Source organism: Schistocerca piceifrons, chromosome 1 (assembly GCF_021461385.2).
Source record: "Schistocerca piceifrons isolate TAMUIC-IGC-003096 chromosome 1, iqSchPice1.1, whole genome shotgun sequence".
Taxonomy (NCBI): Eukaryota; Metazoa; Arthropoda; class Insecta; order Orthoptera; family Acrididae; genus Schistocerca; species Schistocerca piceifrons.
Genome location: NC_060138.1, coordinates 89,281,964 through 89,294,910, shown reverse-complemented (window position 1 = coordinate 89,294,910; position 12,947 = coordinate 89,281,964). Strand labels below are relative to the sequence as shown.

General features: G+C 37.3%; 1 protein-coding gene across 1 annotated transcript in view; it reads right to left on the bottom strand.

The window, feature by feature from the left end:
- Positions 1-6,360: 6,360 nt before the first annotated feature.
- LOC124783083 (heparan-alpha-glucosaminide N-acetyltransferase-like) overlaps positions 6,361-12,947 on the bottom strand; it is a 101,030-nt gene continuing 94,443 nt past the window's right edge. The window contains exon 11 of the mRNA XM_047253995.1: positions 6,361-8,547. Coding sequence (XP_047109951.1) covers positions 8,369-8,547 — 179 coding nt within the window. The 3' untranslated portion in view covers positions 6,361-8,368. The remainder of the gene's footprint in view (positions 8,548-12,947) is intronic.

Sequence of the window (12,947 nt, the reverse complement as noted above, 5' to 3'; positions counted from 1 at the left end):
GTCAACCAATCGATGTGGTTTGCATTGGACCACACAAATTTGAACGCACTAACTCCAAAATTCTTTTAGCTCTAGAAGTGGAGTGAGGAAAGGAAAATCTAGTTTGCTTACCTTCTAGGCAGGTAACACATGGAGTGTCGACGGCTCCTTTATATTTGATGCCATTAGCCAAATCGTTTCATAATTCTTCCATCACATCTGAATGTAGGTGGCCTAATCTTCTGTGCCATAGATCAATCACTTGGTTGGTCCAGCCTCTATACATTCCGTTGATTAACGATGCTGTAGCTATCAGTTTCTTCTCTTTATATCGAATGCGACAACCTCTATTGTCCAAAATGACTGAGTGACCCTGTTGCACTATTTTGCTTACAGAAAGTAAATTTGTACTCAGCTGAGGAACATAAAGTACATCCGTCACCTTAATATTTATTTTCTCTCGGCCTGCCACAGTTTTAATATGCGTGCAACCTGCCCCTTTAACGGGGAAATTTTTGTTGTTGGCCATGACCACTTGGGAACTGGGAACTGACGCTACGAAATTTAAATCACATGGATGGTTTGACATGTGAGCTGATGCACCAGAATCGACAAACAACTCTTTGTGTATAGCTTTAGTTGACAGTGGCATCATGAAGAATGCCTTGTAAACTGATTTCTTTAATTACTGATTTTTTGCTTGCCTTGTTTTTACTGTGACAATTTTTTGCTATGTGTCCAATATTGTGGCTGACACTATGACAGAGCACCTATCATAAGTGGTGTACACAATGTGTGCGAGTACGAATAAAGTTACAATTTAGTCCTTAACGCCCCTGTAGATAGATGCTAAAACAGCCATATATTTCAAAACACTTGTAAATAAGTAAATATTTTTTATCATAGCATGCTTCTGTGGTAGGATTTAAAAACTTTTCCACAACTATGCCCAATATTATACAAAGGACACTAAATTCAATGCGTCTGGCTGCCAGATACGACACCATTTATTGGGCTGCCAGATATGACACCATTTATGCACTTAGAGATCGACTGATGTTCTTAAGGATATGACAAACCTAATTATTAGGAGTAAGAAAAATAATGAGCAGAGTTTAGAAATAGTTCCTAAAAGCATAATTGAATCATACAGATTTGTTGTACAATGCAAAGTACTAAAATGAATCACTATAATGCTCAAAATCAATGAGATTGGTGGTTGGAGTTACATGGCATCTTAGGCATGGTGCTTTCAGACAGGATCATTTGGCAAACATTCAACATCTGTGAAAGATGGGACATTAAGTGCAAATTTCCTAGGAAATACATACAAACAGTAAAGCAGCACATTGTCAAGCTATTCGAGTATGGAAGGCTGACAGAGCCTGTACATAGAGTGACGCTTTATTTACCCAATGACTGGCAACATTTATTCAGAACAAAATATTTTGTATTACAGAATGAAGTAAGTTATAGACCCAGACAGAGCAAACTAACCTTTGTTCATGCCTACTGTCTGTGATGAAGATCTTTATAATTAAACACTTTTTTTCTGTGGCATTTCTTGATGACATTCCTCTTTTGTTTCCAATGCAGTTGATGTTCATAAAAACATCATTTAATGTATAAGTGCTGAAACTGTGTTATGTGCAACACTTAAGCACAGCTGATATTGACCTCCCCTGAAGTACGCACAAATGTCCTTATGTATCAAACGGAACCTACAACAGCTGCAAAAAGCAGAGTGTTCTCTTTCCAAGCTAAAAATAATACACTGACTGAGGAATGGATGTCTAGTCTATCAGCAGGAGAAGGGCAGTATGCATAGCTGCAGGCTTGTTTGACTGGCGAGAGACTGTGACCGAAATGATGAAAAATTTTAACTGGCAGAACTGGAAGTAAGACAATGCACATCTTGCAAGAATATACTGTGATAGATGACGAGATGAAGTGGTGATGTTTTGTTGAGATGAGAATGGGATATGGGCAGGCTCGAAATGATCTGCAATTCAATTCAGTACCACATCATTAGTTATCTGATCTTACCACTGAACTTCCACCATTATTTTGTACCACCACGTTTTGAAAGCTTCTCTTCACTCCTTGTCCACATTATTTACTCATACTGTCCACATTTCACCTCCATTATAGGCTACTAAACTCTATACAAATACTTTCAGAAAATGCTCCTAACAATTAAATTTATATATGGCTTATAACTATGAATCCTTTTTGCTTATCACCTCTTGCAAACAAACCATTCTTCCTTTCATCATAATCCACTACTAATTTTTCCCCATGAGGCAAATGGACACTCTCTGGGCAGGTCCTGATCTGTGCCTGTTCTCTGATAAACAAATTTCGGAATTTTCCTCACAGTTAATGTACATAACAATGTGTCCTCTCAGTATTGCAATCTGTAAGTCTTTGCACTTCAAAAAATTAGAAATGGCTTCATTATTGCAAGAATAAATCTAAAAGCCTGTGCAGACTCAACATCCTTGTCCGTGTACAGCCTCCTCAAATTTGTCCAGAAATTATCAGGCAACAAGAATGGAAACACATAGAGTAAAATCAATGTAATTGCTCTATATGGCCCTATTCTTGCTGATACCTCATTATAGCCTGAATGTGGTGGGTGGCGAGTATGTAAAAAAGGCATGGGATGGGGAGGGTAAGGTATACAGTAAAAAAGACAATGCAGATGTATGTGCAAATACAAGAAGCAGCTAGCTATGAAGTGTGGTAAAATGAGGGTTGGGGTGATTGTTAACATAAATACTGAAAGAATAGTACAATGTGAATGTGGATTATCTGGAATGAGAGAAAGAGGCATAAAAAGTTTTAGAGGGGAGTGTGGAACTGACCTGAAGACAGGAGGGTGGAATGGAGTGGAAACAGAAACAGAGCAAGAGACGAGGAAAACAGTGACCGGTGAAAGAAAGAAAGTGAGACTAGTGTTTTAACATCCCATCAACACCGCAGTCATTGGAGCACCAGCTCAGGTTATGAAAGGATGGGAAAGGAAATAAGCCATGCCCTTTTCAAATGAACAATCCTGGCACTTGACTGGAGCGATTTAGGGAAATCACAGAAAACCTAAATCTGGATGGCCATCAGGGATTTGAATAGACGTCCGCCTAAATATGAGTCCTATGGACTAACCAATGCGTCATCTTGCTTGGTGAGACTGCTGGAGATTAAAGCGAGGAAGATTGTATAGATAAAGACTATTTAGGGGGGTCAGTTCCAATGCGATCTGTTCGATCAGCAGTGTTGGTGGTTGGATCCCAATGACCTAGGTCACTGTTAGTCTATGTCCTCAACATGCTCTTATCACCCACTAGTGTTCTCACCATGTTATACTCTCCCAGTTGCTAGCCAGCTTCTTTTTCCACTGCCCAAGTTCATCTATGTTTTCCTTCTTCCCTTTACTAATCTCTCTCAGGATTCTATATAGTTAATTTGCAACAAAGTTTAGCATTTATTCTTTTGCTCCCCACCTCATCTTGATTCCAGTGTAGGTGACAGTCCTTCCCATTTGCACAACAGCATGTTTCAAAACTGCATTACCTTTCTGTATTAATGAAGAAACAGCATAACAGTTGCTGAATGAACAACCTTTTGTTGCATATACGACCGGTTTTGGAACACTGAAAGTTCCATCATCTGTTATAAACTGTAATAATGAAAATATTATGTTACAAGATAATGGGAGGGGATCCTCAAGTCTTTTGTTGGATAAGGAAATATACAGTTAAAAATTTCTAAGTAAAATAAAACAGAGAACAGGATGTTACTTACAAATAAAACAAGTTAACCCCTCTGAGGTCATCTTTGCTCCCAAGTGTTGTCATGGAACAAAAGTTCCATGTCAGAAGAATAAATGATTTTTTTTTGGGGGGGGGGGGGGAGGGGGGGGGCTAGAAACATTCTAAATACCAACATTACAACTGGACACCAAAAGTTACCACAATCATAAAACATGTTAAGATTCAATAAATATGTGAAGAGAAACCATATATTGTGTGGAATTACATCAATTCTGTAAAAACCATTCCCCTGTGCCGCCTAACCAGGAACACTAAGAGGAAAATTATGCAACAGTAAATATCTACTAGGCGTGAGTATTGGGGGTGCACACAGCCTGTAACACAGGTGCTGTCTTTATCAGGTACATGATTGGTAAACTTTTTAAACTGGAAAAGTAGGAAGTAACAGCAAAAAGGAGACAGAATCATCACAACATTAGGAGAGAAGAGAAGAGGGGAGAGAATCTGTACATCTATTACGTTACACACACACACCTTAACTTGCCTGAATCATGTTGTAACTAACTAAAATATTTTTGTGATACAAGTCACAGCATTAATTAATAGTATCAAGAGAATGGGAACGGAGACTTCTTAAGATTTCAATTTCTTCCAGGACATGGAGTATTTGACCTTTCTCTGCAGTGTGTAAGACAGATAAATTATTGCTTACCTGCTACAGCTGATGCTGGCTGTCAGTCAAAATCATTATCAAAGATCACCTGGAATTGGCTAGATCTTTGTGTTCTTTAAATCTCATATGAAAATTCCCATCTGTCAGGCCAATACATCTGCTCTTACACATACAGCTTGTATCACACTCAATACGACACTCAAGAATAGGAGAAGAATGCTTTTTGAAAAACTCACAGTTCCTTAATCAAATTTTTTGGTATGAGAACTGCTGGAATTATGTTAGCTGACAACAGTTTCTTTCCAGACCTCCATGATGCAGAATCTTATAACACTTGTTCCTTTTCTCCACTGGATTGATAGCGATTCCCTTCAGTGCTCCCCTTCCCCACTAGTATTTTTTTATTCAGTTTCTCAACCACAGACTACAGATATACATTACGTGTGGCAATATACTTGATTATACTGAACTCCCTTTCATATACCTCTGGTGTCAGGGGAAAATTATTTATCTATTCAGGAAAGACCTGAAGGCAGCAATTTAATGTTTAAATGGGTGGTTTGATATTAAATGTTCAAATGTGTGTTAATTCCTAAGTGACTGAACTGCTAAAGTCATCAGTCCCTAGACTTACACACTACTTAAAGTAACTTACACTAATGTATGCCAAGAACAACACACACACCGATTCCCCAGGGAGGACTCGAACCTCCGGTGGGAGGGGGCACGCGATCCGTGACATGGCACCTCAAACCGCGTGGCCACTCAACTTGATGTTTCATTTGGAACTAAATCACTGGTAGACTCTTTTCTAAAAATATCAAACTCTATCTTACCTCCATTTAAGGTGATCTTCAAGTCAAAATATAGCAAGGTCCCCTTGATTTTATGTTAAACAGAATATTTATAACTATTATTTTTTTCTGCATAATCCACGAGTGCAGCAATTAATGAAGATACCTACGATGTTTCAACATCATGTGATGTATACAGCTCACACTGCAGCACTCTGAACACTATCATTTTAATAAATAATTTTCAGGCAGTTATGGAGATGTGTATTTATTTCCTACCTACCTACCTATACCTAATTTTTAAGTCTGCTTGTAGGAGCCCAAAAACTGTCTTTTCATAAATCTGAGATTTTTACATGAACATATTGAATGCAGATTGGGAATTAAGTTACAGATGATGAAACAGCATACTGAACGATGCTCAGTCACACAGCGTAGGGCTACTCTTGGATACAAATTTGTTGATATTTGGGACATACCAACTCAACACTATTTCGTTATTTTACAACTGGTCCCATAACCTCAAGGAACAAGTCCAGCACTAATAATTTTATTTGCAACTACAGGTGGCTGAATATATTAAGACATTCAATGTAACACATTTTGGCACCATTTGCTTGCAGCTCTACGATGCTTATATGTGTTGTTCATAAATAATTTTACTTTTTTATATTTGCTTTGAGAAGAACACTAACTCAACAGTTATTTTAATGCCAACAAACTGCTAATACTATTCATTTCCTGTAGTACCACTGATTTTTATTTTCTTGACTGTAAAATTCCATGTTTGAATCATTTCCGTTTACTTACATTTTATTTTCTTCTTAGTTTTTTCCTTTATATTTTGCTTCTATTTTTATTCTCAAGCAAATAATTCTTTGGCTGTTTCACTGACACTTTTTTTGGGAATCTTTATACCCCATCATTAAAAAGGGATGAATAAACACATTGTTTATAAAAATATTTCAGAGTCACAAATATTCAGCACGAACTGTCTGTTACTGGGCATTTTCTCCAGTGTGAATTTCCATTTCATTTAAAACTCTGTATTAAGCTGCGTTTGAACAAAAGATTAAAATTTAGGAGCACTTGTAAAAGAAATGTACATTTAAACATTTCTGTTATTTTTATTTATGCACATAATATTACAATGTAAGGAGATCTAAAAATAGGTGTATCTAGCATAAAAGTAGTTAAAAAATACTTATTTCTCTGTATGGTTTCGTTCTTTAACTTTTTTTCAGTGCTGATACCAATTAAAACAGATAAAAGACTATTAACAGTAGGTCTTAAGGCCATATTTTTACACATGAATCACATTACTATTGATAAACTGATTTTACACCAATGTTTTAAAAGAACACTATTCAATAAATACAATAAAATTTTAAATTCATGTGCTCAGATCATTTTAAGCCAGTATTTGCTTGAATTAAATTTGAATCATATTCAAGTTCACTTACGTCACGTTGGATTTTTATTACACGCAAAGTGCAAATGTTCAGCTAATGTCACACTTACAAAATTGGGAGGCAAGCTCACCGATCAGTTGAAGTAATCAGTGGTTGCATATTGTACACTCTTAAGGCACAAATTTTATTCTTTTTCTTACTGGTACTTTTAATGATAACAAATAAATCCTAATGACACATGATTAGCTGTTTCTGAAATTAACAACAATGCTGGAGCAGTCTTATTAATAACAAATAAAATGCAATCTATTTTGCAAAAATACTCAAAGTTTGTTAAATAAATAATGTTTACTAAAAACAAGCCCTAGAACAGGGAGATTAAAGTCAAATTTCAGATTTAATGTAGTCGATAATAAATGGCAATGGGACATTGGGATTCAGATTTTGCTTCCTGCTCTACAGATTATACTTGCTAGGGAAATCCTTCATGAAACGTGAGGGACAATAATGCTTTACGAAATGTGCAACATAAACTGAAACAGATAGTTCATAGTTGTCAAATACAAAGGAAAGGACAATAAATCCTTAATCCTAAGGACCAGCAGTGCTGCTTCTGGAATGCAAAATAAGACAAAAGAAGTGACTGTTAAGGAAAGACAATGACATAGAAGAGGCAGCAGTGATCACCTGGATCTCTTTTACCAATCCAGGTCAGGTCCACATGGTCCTTTTTTTGTCATTTACATACTTATCTTTTTCTATTTTAGACAGTAACCGTTTGTCTCTTATGTGACCTAAGCATTGCCACTGACCTCAGTGATAAATGTTACAGATGTGAACTGAATACTATATGAGGATTACTGATGGGAATATGGACTGTGGCTGTAAAACACAGAGTGGTTAAATTCCCAATTGTTCAGCAATATGAAGAGTAACAGGACTGTCTGCTCCTCTGCTCCTATATGAAGGACTGAATTGACTGACACAACTGAGTAAAATACATATTAGAGGATCACAACATCATAAATACAGCTTTTCAGGGAAAATTCATTTCACTGCATAAATGCTGGACACAATGTTCTTGCATATGAGAGGACTTTTTCAGGGATGACAATGACGACTACCTTTTACACAACACAAAATTATTATGAAGTTAAAAAGGATAAGGACAAGACAAGGAAATTTTAAGGTAATCACAGACATGTTTGTAAAATAAATTGTAAGCTCACCAGAGGATTTTCAAAAGTTGGAGAGTTGGATGAGGACAAAGTACATGAATTCCAAGCAACTGAATAATGAAATAATTCAATGTAAAATGTAACATAATAGTTTGCAGGGAATATATATGAAATCCTCACTGATTCTTTAAAATTGTGAAATATGAAATCTGTGTGTTACAGTAACTTAAAACAACTAGTATCAAGTGACAGCAGTCTGAAAATTAATATAAACTAAGATAATTTTTTTACACATTATTTGGAAAACAATAATTAACAAAAAGCTGCCAAATGCTATGTTGACAAAACAGAATTTATAAATTACCATTCATTCAACAAAGAATAAAAATAAATCAAAATCAACTTCTGCTATATGAAGACAGCTGTATAATCAATTCCTGTGTACCTAGTAGTACTCAGTGACAATAAATAGTGTACAAGATATATCCTTGAGTATTCATCTCATATCACGTGTGTGTGTCATGTATAGCAGATAAAATCAGTCTCTTAGTAACACTTCTCAAACAGTCACAAAACAGTCTTTGCGATACATAAAATATGCTATTATTAACCACAGAGCAGTACCCCAGATGTTCATTGCCAATAGCTCAGAATGATTATTGTAGAGAGGTTTCCAACTCCATGGAAACATATGCCTTGTCAACTCATGGCCAACATATAGCACCAATGAATTCATGCCTGAATAAAATAAACAACCAGTCAATTTTACAATTACTATACAAACAAATGGGTAATACAGGTACAAGCAAAAAAGAAAAAGTCCTAAAACAAATAAAGCAACAAGTGGTAAGAACATCAAAACCGCTCCTTTCCGTGATGAGGCATGCTATGAAGGCAAAAAATTAAAACAGTGAAAGTAAAAGTTATCACATGTATATGAAATAAGTTATTCAACACCTCCAACTCAATGTTTCTTCTTACTGAAACTGTTTAATATGCACACACTGCAGCAGTACTTTTTGGGTTGGAGTGATCATACTGTGGTAAATCTGAGAGAAAACTCCTGCTTAACTTAAGTATGACATCAGTATTCACCATTTGTTCTTCTCCAGTGCAAGGACTTGTATCGAATTTTATGAGAAGTTACATTACCACATAATTTATTTTTACTTCACAGTAAAATAAAGCTGAAAGGGTCCACAAAAATAGCAATTCAACATGTACAACTATCACAACATGCTCAATCTTTATGTTATAAATTCTTTCAGTCTCCCTCATACAAGAAGTGATTATGCAAATACTTTAAACTAATTACTTACGTTTTTAAATAATACAGGGTGTGTAAAAAAGAATCACTCAATTTTAAAAAATCATAACTATTATGTTATTTGAGATATGGGCGTGAACAATGTACTGATGGAAACAGAAAACTCTTGAGTTTTACATGGTTCCCAGTAGGTAGAAGTGTGCGCCTACTTCAGTTCTAGCAAAAATGGTGTCAGGACAACAGAAAACGTTTTGTGTTCCACATTTTGTGCAGTGCAGGTCAGTAATAACTGTTCAGCAAGACTTTCGTACTAGTTATGGTGTTCCTACAGCACAGAGCATTAGGTGACGGCACGAACAATTCCGAGAAACAGGTTGTTTGCGTAAAGGCAAATCACCGGGCTATTCTTGAGTGTCTGACGTAGATGTCGAGCGCATCCGCCACAGTTTCACAAGGAATCTGCAGAAATCCATTTGCCATGCAGCTCTATTGCTCAACATGCCCCTGCTGTCTATCTGTCATGTTTTGTCAACGTTTATGCATGAAACCATACAAAATTCAACTACTGCAAGCTCTTCATGAAGGTGACAAGGAACAATGTTTGGAGTTCTATAATTTCATTCTTGGAAAGATGCAGGATGACAGTTTTCTTCCACACTTTGTGTTTAGTGATGAGGCAACATTCCATTTAAATAAGAAGGTGAACCGTCACGATGCGAGAGTATGGTGTACATAATAACCACGTGAATTTTTACAACATGAGAGAGGTTCTCTAAAATTTAATGTGTTTTGTGCAGTTTCACGGGTAAAAGCGTATGGTCCATTTTTCTTAGCCGAGAACACTCTTACAGGAAGCACATATCTTCATTACTGGCCTCCAAGGTCACCGGACCTGACTGTATGTGATAATTTCTTGTGTGTGTGTGTGTGGGGGGGGGGGGGGGAGTTTATAAAAGAATTTGTTTATATGCCTTTGTTACCAACAAAAATGAATGAACTGAGACATTGCATAACAGCAACTATGGAAGCTGTAACTCAAGACAAGCTCGCTGCAGTGTGGGGACAACTTGAATACTGCATTGGCATATGCCGTGTATCTCAAGGGAGTTTCCCATTCATCAAAAAACAAAATTCATTGTAGATGTTTATTAGTTTCAGAAATATAGACATGCTAAATCAGATGTTTCTTTTTGATACACCCTGTATTATGGCACAGATATCCAAGGCCAGTGTCAATTTACTTGAAACCTTTTTCATCATTAGAACGCATCACTCTGTAACAAATATAGAGCAAAATATGATGTTCAGACGAAATTTAAAAAAATCTTCTTTGGGGTGACAAAATCTTAAGGTTTAGTTTCAACGTCCCAAAGAGGACCATTGAAAATTCATTGAAACATTGGCTTCTGTTTTATTGATATTTAATTTTCAATCTGTATATGGACTTCACCCAAATTGCTTTATAGCAGAAAAGCTTGGATGCTGACACAAAAACAACTGAGTAAAATACAAAGAAGTGTTAAGGGACGTACGAGGAATGGTGGGATGTGAAATTAATATATTAAGCATAGAATTGGTACATAGTAAAAAATAAAATAAAAGACAGAACTGGATGCCTAAAGACAAAAATGATATTTTCATATCTTTAAATAATGTTGTTTCTGCCTTCACTTCTCACTGGTTCCTTGTAGGCCACAATCAGCAATCTCAAGACTGTTACTTAAAGCCCCCCCACCCACCCTAAGCAGCCATTTTTTTTTTTTTTTTTTTTTTTTTTTGAAGTGGCCCATCTCCATAACTGAGGCTCTGAAGGCCCTAGTCAGGATCGGGTATAGAAGTAAATAAATATAATTTAAAATCATAAATGACAATTTGATAAAAAAGCTCAACTTAGTATGTTGTCACAAATTTTTCCGTGGGGAGGGAAGGGGTGAGGGGAGGGAAGAGATGTCATATGTTGATGACATGTTGACATGTATGTTGTTAACTTCAGGCTATTGGAAGCCTGGGAGGACACTCCAAGATAGCAAATCAAGAGACACAATGCAGAGAGAGGGCAAAGCATTACCATTTAGGTTACCAGAAATAAACAGTAACACTGTGGCCCTGCAAATTGCAGTCACTCTGCGCAGCTGTCCCTGAGTAGATGTTCCAGTTCATTTCAGAAAATTAACTGCTAACTCCATTTACAGCCTAGATGCTGTTGTAAGGCATTAAAGTAGAAGATGGTCACAAACAGGTATATCTTAGCACATGCAGCAAGCTCGATGCTCTCTCCTGAGAACAGCAGCATCAGTGGGTCTACCCAAGTTAGAGCAGATGGGAAATACGTAAACCTGCTCGGACAGTGGTCTCCACTCATGAGTAGCCTCAGAATGGGACAATGTGATTTACAGCACCGTCGTTGCTAGCTATAACTGCAAGGGCAATGGCATTTAGCTTTCAGCTGAAAGCTGTTGCTACCAAACTTTGTGTTTCTTAATGTGAAAGCCAGGAGCATCCCTTTCCACAGAGTAGGAGACAATGAAGAATCTGAAAGTGGTTGGACAGAAGCACCAGGGAGACGCAGAGCCACACATTACATTGGCCAATGTCTGTAAAGTGCTGGTGGATTGACGAGCCAACTATAGATAAGCAGAAATAGAGCACTGCCACAATCCTTTAAAAACCCAGAGTTCTCGTTCAGATCATTGGGATTGCCAACTGTGTGTCACTTGTCGCCAGCCTTGGGTACACTGCCACAAGTCTGTTTCTCACTTGGAGTGTTGCTCTCTATTGCCACTTCTGACAACTCTCACCCCACACATTCAAAAACTTACTTATGTTGTGCAACCAGTTACATCCTTTACTTTTTCAGATGTGTAGAATTAGCATTCAGTGTAGCAGGTAATTTGAATGCAAATAAATAGTGTTATTCAGATCTCTGAGTTCCTTGAGTCTCCTGCTGCAAGTATCCTATTGAGTCCAAAAATGTGTGCCTCTCATAAGTTCCCTTTGACAGTATTTGGGGCCAGTTGAAGAAGTCAATATGCCGTCACTGAAAGTTAGTCTGTCTGCATTTGCTAATTGCTCGGAAATTGGAGAATGACCTGTAGAACCCTTATTCCCTCTCTCCTATCCAGAAAACTACAATATGCAATGTGTTATTGCAGCCACATTCAGCCAAATCTACATAGAAGTCTTAAAAAATTCGATGAAACTATTATGTTTATAGTCATCTCAGTAGCTAATTACTGCCAGTAACAAATGGCAAACTCCAAATGATTTGAGGGTTGGAGTCTGGTACACTGTTGCACTATAGAATGATATTCAAAAGCGATATACTGTTGTGAAAGTTTCATATCAGCGCACACTCCACTGCAGAGTGGAAATCTCATTCTGGATATACGATTGTACCACCCAGCGATGATGATATATCAGCCAAAGTAGTAACCATCTACCCAGCTTCACGTGCTGTCTATGGCAGCTGGTCCTCCCAACAAGTATCTAACCATAGGAAGTCACATGATCACTGAGATTCGACTTACTGCAGCCAATGATGTTCGAGGGACAGTTCTGTATGCTGCTAAATTCATTCAGCCTTTATGTGCTAGTCCCACACTACTGACATGATACAACAATCAATAGATAACAATAAGGGAAATTCCTGGAAGGAACAACATGTAAAATAAGGAAAAGGCAACCACTCACCTACAGTGGACTGATGGGCGAAACACAGAATGAGCTTATCAAGTGACTTATTGGGGGGAGGGGGCAGCCTCCTCCCCCACCCTCCCCCATTTTCCATGACCCCTTTGGGGACAGATTTGCAGCTTCATGTCAAATTCCTTTTTGCTCACTTGCGGGCTGAATCTTGGAGGGGCTACCCCTC